General features: G+C 39.7%; 1 protein-coding gene across 1 annotated transcript in view; it reads left to right on the forward strand.

The window, feature by feature from the left end:
• The window catches only part of KHDRBS2 (KH RNA binding domain containing, signal transduction associated 2), a gene marked incomplete at both ends in the record, with an annotated part of 376,341 nt that overhangs the window by 245,306 nt on the left and 117,093 nt on the right, over positions 1–13,942 (forward strand). The window contains one exon of the mRNA XM_082305658.1: positions 11,153–11,280. Within this exon, the coding sequence (XP_082161784.1) occupies positions 11,153–11,280 (128 nt within the window). The remainder of the gene's footprint in view (positions 1–11,152; positions 11,281–13,942) is intronic.

Genomic DNA, 13,942 nt, shown 5'->3' on the forward strand with positions numbered 1-13,942 from the left:
AATCTGCTTGGCAAATACAACCTATGTGGTGCTTGGCTAACAGCTGCTGGGATCCTCTTTCCAGCTGGAATTGGTGAGTCCAGTTTTAAGGTGGCACTGAGCTCAGCAAGATACTTCAGTGCATATGAGTCCTGCTCACTCAGATGTTAAAACACCTCTGCAATCTGATCTTGTATTTCTAGCATAAGAAAAAAAAAGATCACTCTCTTAAGTCTCATTTCCTAATTACTCAACCGTATTTTCACTGCCCCAGTTCAGACTGTGAATTTAAGAGAGGACATTTATGGCCAGGATAATGTTAGCCATGTTACTAATTCATAATTTTCCCTTAGGAGCAGGTCTACAATATATGCTGTATTTTGAATACTTGTTTTCATACAAATTTAATAAACAATTACAGAATCTTTTTGCTTTAGCTATTTAGGAGAGATTGAAGAGTTAGTTCTAATATAAAAAAGCGATTAACATTTGGCTTGGAAAAAGTTCTATGAGCATTCCTTTCACCCAGTTCTCACATGTGCGTTATCTGCTATAAGAAAAGGAAAGCAATATTTCATCTCTGTGAATAAAAAAGGAAGTAACTTAATAATTCCTTTTTTGTGAATTTCTGACTCATAGTACAGAATTAAATTTAATAAGGTTTTTCTTAGATAAAGGGCCAGATTAATAGTTTCAAAGAGACCTAGACATTTTTGATATGATTCGGTGATGGGCATTCATAATAAACAGGGAGGACCGCCATATATGCACTTATATACTATTATTTAAATATCATAAAAAATTTCTAAAAATGTAAAAAAATCTTTGCAAGTGCAGAACTGTATGCATTGCAGTAGTTAAGAAGCTAGGTAGGGTCGCTCTTTTAAAATACTTTTAAACACTTTTAAAATACTTTGATATGTCTATAACAGTAAAATAATGTGAAATGGAAAGAAACTGAACATGTGTTTTCCAAGCCCATTTTACCTCCTTCCCCTCTTTTCCCCTTTCAGTGCCATGTATAATTGCTGATTGTGTTGCTTGGAAGTGATGGAAAAGTATTGAATGCTATTTGTTTCTTTTATTGCAGGAAATATGTTCAGATATTAGGAAGTTGGAGTTTAATCTTCAATGATAAGATTAGCATCATGAAACTCTTTAAAAGTTTAGTTTAAATTCTATCATGTTGTGTTTCTATAAAAATAAACCAGTTTATAAGAAAATACACCGGTGAGCTTGTGAGTCAGAAATGAAGTTGAAGAAGTTATATGCTAATGAATCTAGTATTATCTAGGGAAAATGGTAGCTAAGTCTGACTTTTTTTATCCCATTTGCATCTCTCCAGTTGCACCTGACGTTTTCTTCTTGAAAATACAGTTTACTCCTGTGTCCAATGCATATCATCAAGATTACCTGATGCAGAAATATACCATATTTGGAGCAACACTTAAGTGTATGCAGAAGCTGGGATGAAATACAGAAGCTGATATACAAAATGGAATATCCTGCTATAAATGCATCTGTTTAAAAGCTGTTTTTCCACTTCTGGGTGCTGTTTATAAATAGATTTTTTTACCTGTAAGTTTTCTGGCACCATTCCGCATGACAGCCTACACCTCTCCCTCCGCTACCACTCCATGGGTTAATAGTTGTGCTTCATCTGCATCTTCAGTTGCTTCTGTTCACATGTTCTCAGTGAGAGGGTCCTTCAGCTGTGGAGCTTATTTCACTCTTCCCCTCGAGCCTAGATTGTTTGTATTTGATCTAAAGCCGGTCGTCTTGTGCAGCCACCTGGGGAGGGATGGGTTAGATGCGCCGGCCATGCCACAACATAAGAAGCTAAAAGATTTTGAGAGGCAGAACTTTTTGCTGCCTGGTTATAAGCAGGAATTAGCTGATAATCTGTTAAAAAAATAATAATAATAAAAAAAAAAAAACCCAGTGGTAATTGTGTTAAAGTACCTGAAACCTTCTTTAATGCTCGCTGCAGAGCAGAAAAGGAGACATTATAGAGGTGCCATATCTCCTGGTGAATAATCTTGTCTACAAGGGTTTATGCAATAACAAAATAAAATATATTCAAATTAAATAACAAATACAGAACCGATAACATTTTTATCATGTTAACTATTAAATTGTTGAGCTTGAAACTCTGACAATATTTTCACCTATATCTGGCTGCATTAGTTATAGCACTTGCTCAGTTTTATACACTTCATTCCTAATCTTTCATATACCACGTACTTTAAAAAAGTGGAGAGACACTTGGGAATGAGTATATCTGCACTTGGTATATGGTCTAAGCTTTTCTTTGTAAATTATTTTCTACCTTCTTTTTCTGCTTGTCATTTTCTTAATCATCTTTCCTTTTGTCTCAAATCCTATTCTGAAAAGACAAAACCTACAACATCTTCTACCTAATGCATACCTGCCTAATGGAATTATTAAATCAGCTTTTTTAAACTTACATACTTGAGAAAGTACTTTTTGCTAATTTATTGAGCTTGCCATTTATTTTGGTTTTCCAATGGCATGATTTCAGCTTTTCTTGTTCGATATGTTTCTTTTCAATATTTTTGAATAGAAAATTTCTTTTCAATATTTTTCTTTTCTTTTCAATATTTTTTATTTATTTCTATATTGGCACTCTTTCTCACTTGAAGTTTGGCATAAACTTCAGAAAGTTGAATCTAAATTATTTTAATATTTTTAGTTTCTGTGACAGTTCAGACAGTGACCCTGAGATTCAATAGCAGCATCTTTTCACTGTCTTTTCTTCATGCTTATTGAATTTAGTGTGGAGAGGGGGGCTTCTCACATACCTGCTTGTTCTCCTGTGATTGTCCTCTCTATCATGAGAGACAATCCACAAATCTCTCAATACTGAAACTAATTTAGATTATAGCAGTTTGAACCAAGCAGATTTTAAATATCTTTGATTCCAGCAGTGAAAATTGCTCTTGTATTTTTATGGTGCTATTACAGACCATCTTCCCAGCATGTTTTGTTTTATTTTTTTCCTTAGTATGCAAAAAACTCTTGGCTCTGGAGAGGATGCGCTATGCCATTTAGTTTGGGTTAGTCAGATTTCTGTGTAGGAGTGCATGAGAAACACAGATACTGTGTTTTCTGCCTCGACCTCTGACCAGGGAGAATGCCAAGGCACTGCTGCCTCTCCCAAGCCAAGCCCTGATGGCGGTCTGAGGTTTCTGGAAGGAGTTTCCATGCCTGCTGCTACAACTGATGAAGGAAAGTCTTCATCTTCTTTCTCGCTGTCAGTCCAGCTTTGCCTCAATCTGTGCCACCAGTTTCTTCTCTGCCAAGCAGCTGTGCCAGGCAGTGATGCTGCTGGTGCTGGTGCAGTGCCATCAGGAGAGGAGATAATGCTGCTCCGGTCAGAGTATCAGTGATACGGGTGGTCTTGTTTATTCTGAGCCTACAAAAACCTACCTACACACAGGCTATGGCTAAAATGGATGATCAAGGAAAGATTCAGGGTTCCTGAAGGGATCCACATGCAGGATCTGGACCAGAACCTGGGTTACTCTAGAGAAATCCTTATTCTGGAAAAACGGAGGACCAAACACACAGGCCATGCTCCATCCCCACAGCTCCTCTGTCGAGACACAGTGCTGCTGTGATGAATCACCCTCCCGCCAGCTCCTGCTCCCAGGATGTTACAGCTGGGTCTGTGGTGACTGAATTTAAGATATTCTCTATCTATCTCCTGACTTAGAATCAGACCACGGTTATTAATAGATTTCACTATATGTTAGTAGCATTATTAAGAACATTTCTGCTTTGCGTTTGTAATAGACTTAGTGCTTGTCAATACAGTTCTTACTCCAAGGACAGCTCATGTTATTTTAACCCTATGTTGCAGTAAGTCAAAAAAATACTAACGTTGCTTTAAAAGCTAATTCCTGTGTCATGTATCAAGTTCAGTCCCAATGTACTATGTGCGATCAATTTATACAGATTATCACCTAACGGGATTTTTAAAAGTTCTAAAATGATTCAGAAGCCATAAAAGAAAGGGCACTCAACAAACCCGTAGTAAGATATTTTCTTGCCCAGACTTCATTGCTCTTTCCAGTCTTCTTAGATTGAGCAGCATCTTTTGTTTACTGTGCCACGTGGGACCGAGAGAGCGTAGCTGTAGCCGGGCTGGATGAGACAGGCACACTAAACAAGAGGAAACGTGTCTGAATTTTGCTGGCTGCTGTTGCTATTCCTGTTATCCTTGACAAGGGGGCTGCAAACCTACAGCAGTGGGTTAGCAGGAGGCAATACAGGTCCCACCTGGCATAGCTGGGGAAAAAAAAGATGCATAGGTACTATGTATAGCTTGTTACTTTCGTTGGCTTTAATGTAGACTATAATAGACAGTTACTCCAGCCTTAAGAGCAATTAGTGATCTTATTAGTAGTGGAGCTCCAGCAAACAGCTGGGGAAGAGCAGTGACAGTCCTGCTTCTCTGCCTGCCTCCTTTGAAGCAACTGGGGTTTCCTGGAGGAAGACCAGCTGTATCACATCCCTTCCTTCCTAGGAGCCAGTGTAAACATCCAGCACGAATCTGTAGCAATTTCTTCAGGAGGAGGTGGCTACACCACCCTTTCTGCAGCCTGCTATATGCCCTCTGTTCATATTACCAACTCCCTTATATATACCCTTCAAGTGACAGCTGTAAATAAGCACAACTGTCTGGCAGCCAGGATTCACTCGTAATTAAATGCAGGGATAGGGAGCTGCCAGCTAACTGACTTCTGTGGCATCGTAGCTGTCATTTGAATGAATTACAGACCACAGTATCCATTTGTTTGGGGGCCTGTGAGCAAGAGGGGTGGAACAATTAGGGGCAAATGGCTGAAATTTAATACAGGTTTCTGCAGGTTTTTCAAACATCATGCACCCATCTTCAAGTGTGGTTATTTTGTGTGGCTAACAGCATTTCCATGTAAACTGGAATAATCTGTTGAAATCTGTCTTTAGTATGAAAAAAAAATTAAATTGATTATACAATTAGATGAGGCTTATTTTGCTCTGTTCTAGCAAAGACTAAAATATCTGGGTCGAAATTTCATAGTAGTTGCCTATGCACAATTTACACTCTGGGATTGGCAGCTTCTGTTCGGCTGCCGAAGAGCAAGACATCCCCTCTCCCTTCCACACTGCTTGTAGAGTGCATTGCCCCATGCTGATGATGCCAGGCAGATCTAATTGTGCATGCTCAAAGAGAAAAATGACATCCACGCTTGGGTTAGTGCTCTCTGTGGCAAGCTGACAAATCCCCCAGCTGTCAGCTAACCTCAAAGGCAAGCGTACGTGGCTCCAGCTTATGTCTGCTTGCATTCTGCCCATAGGCATTTATAAGCTGAAACTCACATTGCCTGCAACACGTTCAGAATGCTACTGAGAGAAGTGTATGGTCTGTTTTATGTGTTTCAGTCTCTAAGGGTGACCCACACAATTAAGGTTTATTTTTCAGACAGACTATAAGCAGGTAAAGACAGCAATTTTTTGCATATGTGGCAAGTGAAAGGGCATAATGTTTATGGCTATGGATCTGGCTAAGTTGCTGATTGCTCAAAGAAAATCGTTTCTTCCTTGGGCTCAGATGGATTATATTTATATTTGTATGTATTTATTGGGGTTACTGGCTGCCAGAGAACTGCATGCACACAAAATGGCCTTATGTAAGTGCCAATATATATGGGCAAATGCAAAGAGGCATGTGTTGCTAATGCAATATTGGAGTCATGGAGGACTTCTGGCAGAATCGTTGTCACTTGTGGTGCACTGCAGGCTGTCCATCTAAACCTATCATTACCTGGCACCTATGCTCTAGTGAAATAATCAGACCAATCTGCAAATGGGCTAAAAGCCATCTTAACAGATGGCTTTGACTGTAGGTAACCAGGAAACCATGCATATACATTAAACATGGGTTCAGAGAGCGTGGGTCTCATCTAGGAACATCAAAACAGCTGTCGGTTTTGAGCTCCTCCGTATACTGTTGAGAAGATACACCATACCCATCAGACACCCACGTAGGGTGGGCTAGAGCCAGCTCCCATGGTTCTGATGGACTTTGTAGGAATTGCTTGGTTGGGCATGGTCTCAGCTATAGGTTAATCTCATGATTTGCAATGAACTTTGCATTTTTATTAGAGAGACAAAGAAAGAAGTTTGAGTTGCAGTTGCATCCACCTAATATGCATGCCCAGCTGAGGCCAATGTCTCACCCAAATTTTAGGTGATGGAGAGTACTATCCAACCTACCTGGCACAATTGTCTGTTTCCTAAGTAGACAGTGATAGAGAGAGGCTTTGGATATGTGAAGGGAAAAGTCTGATATCTTTACATTTTGAATGCACTGGAGTCTTAGAACAGGATCTTAGAATATGAAGAAATAACAAGAAATGCCAAATATCTCTGTCGACTCAGGGTTTAGTTCACCAAGCTCTTCTGGTACTGAGCAGCCAGTGCTATTCTTCTTTTTTGTAACAGTCTGATATTAAAGCACTCAGCTAGAAAGTGGGAATTCCTGGGTTCTTGGCCTCTTCAGTATAATAAACTGCAGATCCTGACCCCATGAGTCCAGGTGAGTGGTTCTCACCATGCTTTGAAGCTGAATCATAGCACAGCTCCCTCTCATGAGGCCACAGTGAACACAAAGAAGCAGCGACTTCAGGGAGGTCCTCACCGCCAGTTATTTTCACAGGCTTCGTGCTTCCCCATATACACAAGGGAGCATGAGGATGATGTCTCCTTTAGGGTCCAAAATTAGTATGTATCTAAAAACAAACAAACAAACAAAAATGGGCCATATTCACATCACCTAGCTCCACCTAAAATTCACTGGGACTTCTGTGTCCTATTGGCTGGCTATGAGTTTTCTGAAGCATGTACTCAATGGAAATTTTAAGCTAATTGGAATTTAAGCTGCCTGAAAATAGCCCCAAGGATTTAAAGGAGATACTCTAGCTTCAGTGAATCTGTGCAAATACACGGAGCCCTGGAGCTCTTTTACTGATGCTGGGAGCTGGGCAGGATGCAGAATTGCCGCAGGAGATCCAGATACATCTCCTGTTCCCTTTCTGCTACCTGAGCATGGGAGGGAGTGTCACAGGATGGGGCCTACGTATGTCTGTGAATGTGGTGCTCTCCATTGGCAACACAGAGCTTCAGAGAACATTATGTGCCTGAGAGAGTAAGAGTGTTTCATAGTACAGGCAGTGCAGACTGAGATTTCCAGGACCATAGGATCTCTGCATAGGCCAGCTGTAAATTTGAGTTACTGATGCCTCGGGACCTTTGGGAAGCACTTTAAGAGTTATAGAGAAAATAACCGCAAGAAAAGCATTTATTTTTGTGACTACTTTTTCATTCAGTTAAAATCGAGGAATTTGATGACTTAATTACAAGATGTTGATATGTAGTTGTTTGTAGAATTAAGAAACCTGTAAATCTGTCCTAGTAGTAGCAGCACTACATGGAGGGTAGTCTGCTTTTTGCATGATAGATGGCTAACTTAACTGTGTAAGGAATGTGTGTATGCTGTAAAATGTCATCTGTATAAGGGACCAAGTGAGCCCTATTCATACTTGAAAATTGTCAATGATGTGAAGAATTGTGATTATCATTTTAGGTTTGACTTGCATAACTCCGCATTCTTAAGGTAGTTTGCGTTTGACCTAAATTACTCTTCCCTTAACTATGGAGTTAGAATGAAATTCAGCTGTCACAGATAAGAGTAATGATATTTATTAGTAGTGGAAATCATTCATACACATGGAAAGAACTTAAACCTGCGAAGCACATCAGGACAGGAGATCACAGTCCTTAAGGGATTGATTTATCCTTGACTTCTATGAGCCTTTGTTATGCTAATGATAGATATATATTCCCAAAATTCGTTGCATCTGTCTATGACTTACCCTTTGATTTCTTTATTAACTCTCCTCCCTTGTCACTACGTGTTCTTGTTAATTCAGATCAGGTTTTGCAGCTTGCGTCATACTTTGCTATTTTTTACCAAAATGGTTTCTTGAGTTCTCTAGCAGCTTACGTGCTTTCCCCTCCTTTGCTGCACCTCTCTGCCCCTGCTGCTAGAAGAGCCTCTGGGTGAGCTGCCACCAGTCAGACTCTGATACTAACGGGTTTCCTTTGCTCCTAGAGCAGTCAAGGCAACCGACGTAATTAATCATTCCCAACCCTCATTAATAAACATAATTTTGGTAATTTGGGGTAGACAAATTCATGTACTCTAGAAACAAAACATGTTCATGTACTCTAGAATACTGAATGTTTTATCTAAATACGTAATTTGTTTTTTAGGCACTTACTTACAAAAACATTATGGTTTATGGTGGCCCTGGGTGCTACTGACTTTGCTAAGGTTGTAAATCCTTGGTATTTCTAAAGTCAAGATGCATGTTAAGGTGAATAGTCGTGAACGTGGGTGGTTAACTCACCTACAGTGGTTATTTGCAAACATTGACCACCATGATACGAGTAGATGGCACCTTCATTATCATCAGTAAATGGAAAACCTGTTTATAGGTAATAATGTCTTTAAGAATATAAACAAGAGCAAAACAAAAAAATATAGATCAATGTAGATTATCAGCTGTAAGAATAGCTGTAAGACTATTAGAGAGCTATAAGAGAAGCTAAGAAGTACAGAACATTTCTCATGAGCTTATTTTAATATGAGCAGTAGGGTTTTTTCCTGAAACACAGTATGCTACTGCATTGTGTAGCTACCTCATTATACTTTCTACAGTGCAGGTATGTCTTACCACATCTTGTACTCTCTCTTGGGACTAGATATATATGAAACATCAGCAGCATAATTTTGCTTGTGCTAGGCTCTGAACTCAGCTACAATTAAATATTCAGCAGGATACTCCGTCTCTAGCTAGACTGATGTAGCAGTTATGAAAGATTAATTCAGTGCTATGTTTCTGTTTAATGAAAGAGTTGAAGTGAGCATTTCTGTTGAAAATTTTGAATTTCAGGTTTAGAAATTATGATCTTCATTATGCTTTTTGAAGGGCACATAAGATAAATGATCTATATAGAGTTATAATTTTTTATTGAAATCTTTCTCTTTCAGGATACCCGTCTCGGCTTCTTAATTGCAGTCCTCCTTGTACTTTGTTGTCTTTACCTTGCCATTTCAAAATACATTGTACATATTTCTTAAGTGGACATGCAGTAAATAACCTGTAGAAGAGCTAAAGGCACTGCATAACAGAATGGTGCAGATTTGCAGATCTTGCTGTATATTATAAATTTAATTTGGGTTTGTCAATACTAAAATTTTAAATGATATGTGTATCTGAGGAAGGAATAGCAGCTTTGAGGCAATTTCTGGTAGAATTCATTTATAGAGCAATGTTCCAAAGGAGAGAGATTAAAGCAGCAACACAGAAAGTTCCAATTTCTGTCCCTTGCAGATCCTTTCTCTTCCCGCCCCCGCCCCCCAGCTTTCTCTTACAAAATTTGCTTGCATTATTAATGAAGTTCAGTCCCAGCACTGGTGTGGAATCTGAAGGGTAAACTCAATCAGCAAGTCTGAAGTCCTAATCCTTGTAAAGCCAGTGTGAATAACAGATGATATTATGCAAGGCACCGTAGATGGTACCTGTTCAGCAATTGCTGTAAATGTGACCTCATTGATTCTATCTGTGTTTTTCCCTCTGTGTTTTACAGAGCACGTTGATTTAGGAAGATGTCTTTGGCTTATTACCATTGATGTTAGAATGATAGAAAAACATGCAAAAAGATTTGGGGATTGGTGTGAACTGAAAGCCATTATGTGGTTTATTAGCAAATTAGGGATTTGTTTTTAATTATGATTCTGCTGCAAATATCACGCACTATAAATGAGGTTCTTTTTTTCTGAATTTCATTAATAGATTTTACTCCAGCTGCACTCCCTAGAAATTTAGCAGGGAAACCATGACCAGGGCTACACTTTCTTAGAACACAACAGGATCAGTATCATATCTTTAAACAGATTTCCCGGACCTCCTCAGGAAGCAGAAGGAATGAGCAAGGCCCCGGTTCCATCTCACTGTTTGCTTGGTCTTTAACTTGCCTAAAAAGAGCTGTTACTTATAAAGCGTCCTGGACAGTCACCCGCCCAAGAAGCAGCAGGCACTGTAGCATTTTCAGACCTTTGCATGACAGTCAATAGCAGTTGCCTGTGGAAGGATGGAAAGACTGAAGGGTTGAAATTCAATAACCCTTTCTGTTTTGAAACACTAATTAGCTGTCGCGCGGTTCTGCCACCGAGCCAGCTACTGTAGTGGGCTCTTATTACCCTGATCAGCAGGCAAAGAGCTGAATACAAAAGGAAGGAAGCTAAAGAAAAAGGAACTTCTGACTGAGACAAAGCTTGCAAAATAAGTAAAAATTGCCCAATATTATGTATTTTGTATCAATAAGAAAAGGAAATTCATCCAGTGTTCTGTTTACTGAGCCAGCAGAAGCTTGCAGTGCTAGAGTCGATACCCTGCAGTCTTAGAATGGGCCTATTTTATATCATTTAACAATTTTATATAGTAAACATAACTTTGTTACTTATGAGTCCTAAAGAGAGAACTTCTTTCAGAAGTTGTTTAGTGGATATACAGAATAACTGAAGGCTACATTCAATGATGCTAATTGGTATTGGATTAAATCATCCAGTCAAATAACTCTAGTGTAAATTTTGCATGCTATGATGCAATGTAGGGTGGAATTTGTGTTTTAAGTGCGTAAAGGTAGCCAGGAATGTCTGCCAAAAAAATATAAAATATTTATAAAATACATTTTTTGATCTAATTTCAAGTTGTTTGAGATAGGTACCTTTCGTATGTGAAAGTCCATTTGCATCTTGTATACAGATATGTTCTTGGTGTCTGCTTTGTGTTTATGCCTTCTATGCCTTGTGTGTTTTATTTTTTGTGTACATGTTCTTTATGGCCACCTTAACTTAACATAGAAGTCTGTCTGTCCTCATGTTGTAGGTAGTTGCCCACTCCCACTGTATGGTTTTTCAGCATGCAGGTGATAACGCAGAGCAATTCACCCAAATACCATCCATGTAATTTCTGGTTTGGGTGGTTTGGCAGCTCAGCCAAAAAACAAAGTTTCACAAGTTTCACCTTTTGCATTTCAGGATTATAATGATGAAATTCGCCAGGAGCAGCTGAGAGAACTGTCATATTTGAATGGTTCTGAGGATTCAGCACGTGGACGGGGCATTCGAGGAAGAGGGATCCGTGTGCCACCTGCAGCACCTTCAAGGTGTGGTAAAAACTGAGCTATTATGCTAATCACTTTAGAAAGTGTAAACAATCGTAAAACAAACATAGTTTAAAAAAAAAAATAAATAAAGACAGTCACATACACATCATGGTCAGTAAACCAAAATCTTTTTCTTCTGATAACTTGTGTGGTCTATGTTGTGCCAGGTTCTCTGATTTACAGTTCACAGGCTACAGTGGGTGTTACACAAATATCAAACAACAAATCAGAGCAGATTATGAAGCCAGTGAAAGGATATTTCTAGGAAAGAATACTGTTATGCTGGCACAGAATCGGTATGGTCAGCAGCATATTGGTCAATAAAATAGTATAGTCAGAGAAGGCTACACAGTCTGGATGGAACTTGATTTGCCAAATAATTACTTTTTTTTGTATGCATATTATAGTTATAATATATATATTGCATTATATATTATTTGTTTTATGGGTTATCAGTTTTATATGAATTTCATTGGGATAATCTAAAAACATTGGTGTATGAATGTTTCCTGAATTCTTTCAAGTATTTTTTCATATATAGGTAACAGATAGCTCTGCTTGTTCATATGGCCAGTGTATAATCTTAATACACTCTTTCAGACTCATTTTTCCCTATGAACCCTTAAGAAATTTGTTGCCTCAGGCATCTGTGTTACCTAGCTGCTACTAGGTGTCCATAGAGATCGTTTCAGGATGGGTCCTAAGAAATCCACTTTTATTTTGGAGGAAACAGGATATAGAGGTACCTTATTTTATGCTGACAGAGGAATTGTTCTTTGGTAATTGAACTGGCTGATCTTGCCTATGACCTTTTTTTTTTTCACACCTGAAGGTGTCTATCATGTTTTCCCTCAGTTCTTCTTAAATGGAATTTTTTATCAGTAGTACAGTGCACATACATAGGATTTTTTACACTTGTCATTCATGACCATCTTCCAATCAAAGTCTTTTTGGGCTCAGAAACCAGTCTTCCTTACACCTAAGATCTCTGAAGGGCTTGACTTAATAATGATATTCAGAACATCACTGCAACAGATTGGCAGCTTTTAAATTATGTTCAAATCATAATCAGTGGAGTGCTCGCCCCCACTTCCTGCAAAATACCTGAATGATTGGATCGGCTGGGCAGATACAGGATCTTGGATGCCTTCCATATTTACCAGTCAGAAATCCCAGAAGAACATTAACAAAAAATTGCAACTGAAGTATTTTACGCTAAATATTTATGCTAATAATTTATGCTAATAGCATAATTATATTTAATGTTGGTGCAGTTGATATGCTTGAGGGAAGGGATGCCATCCAGAGGGACCTGGACAGGCTTGAGAAGTGGGCCCGTGTGAACCTCAGGAAATTCAACAAGGACAAGTGCAAGGTCCTGCTCCTGGCTAATCACCACTGTCAGCATAGACTGGGGGATGAAAGGATTGAGAGCAGCCCTGCAGAGGACTTGGGGATATTGGTAGATGAAAAGCTGGACATGAGCCAGCAATGTGCGCTCGCAGCCCAGAAGGCCAGTTGTATCCTGGGCTGCATCAAAAGAAGCGTGGCCAGCAGGTCGAGGGAGGTGATTCTGCCCCTCTACTCTGCTCTCATGAAACCCCACCTGGACCACTGTGTTCAGCTCTGGGAATCCAGCACAAGAAAGGCATGGACCTGTTGGAGCAGGTCCAGAGGAGGGAGACAAAAATGGTCAGAGGGCTGGAACACCTCTCCTATGAAGACAGGCTGAGAGAGTTGGGGTTGTTCAGCCTGGAGAAGAGAAGGCTCCAGGGAGACCTTATTGAGGCCTTTCCATATATAAAGCGGGCTTATAAGAAAGACAGAGAGAGACTTTTTACGAAGACCTGTAGTGACAGGACAGGGGGCAATGGTTTTAAACTGAAAGAGGGTAGGTTTAGTTTGGACATAGGGAAGAAACTGTTTTTGATGAGGGTGGTGAGACACTGGAACAGGTTTCCCAAAGAAGTTGTGGATGCCATTGGAAGTGTTCAAGGTCAGGTTGGACAGGGCTTTGAGCAACTTGAGCTAGTGAAAGATGTCCCTGCCCAGGGCAGGAGGTTTGGACTAGAGGATCTCTGAGGATCCATTCCAACCCAAACCTTTCTGTGATTCTGTGATTCTAAAATTGGCTACTGAAACTTGTAGTAAGTAGTGAACACCACGAGCTAGTGCTATGGGTTTGGTTTTCTCAACAGGGAACGAACCACAGCTCCCACTGCTGCGGGAGACCTGAGTGCCATTCACAGCTCTGGATCTGGGTGTCACGCATGGTTATACCCGGCACTCACAGTCTTCAGAAAGGGCAGCACACTCAGGAGCATACTGCTCTGAAACAAAACTCACAGATTGCTTCCCTGATATATCCCCCTTCTAATTTCTCATATGGTATAGTTACAAGAACCTCTTTTTAAGCAGTAACAGCTTCTTGTGACTTAGCAATTAGTACCGCAAGGTAGATAATATGGCATAAACAAACAGGAGGATGCTAAACCTCGCTGTGCTTGTCTGTATGCACTGTTCTCCCTGCACAATGGGGGAAAACAGAATCCCATGCTGTCCTTCACTTGTGCTGAACTAAATTAGATGGGAAGAAAAGTTTATACTCTCCTTTTATGCTCTTGCTCTACTTTGCCTTACAAGTTTCTGCCATCCTGCATCA

The sequence above is a fragment of the Platalea leucorodia genome (genome assembly GCF_965183815.1).
Source record: "Platalea leucorodia genome assembly, chromosome: 3".
NCBI lineage: Eukaryota > Metazoa > Chordata > Aves > Pelecaniformes > Threskiornithidae > Platalea > Platalea leucorodia.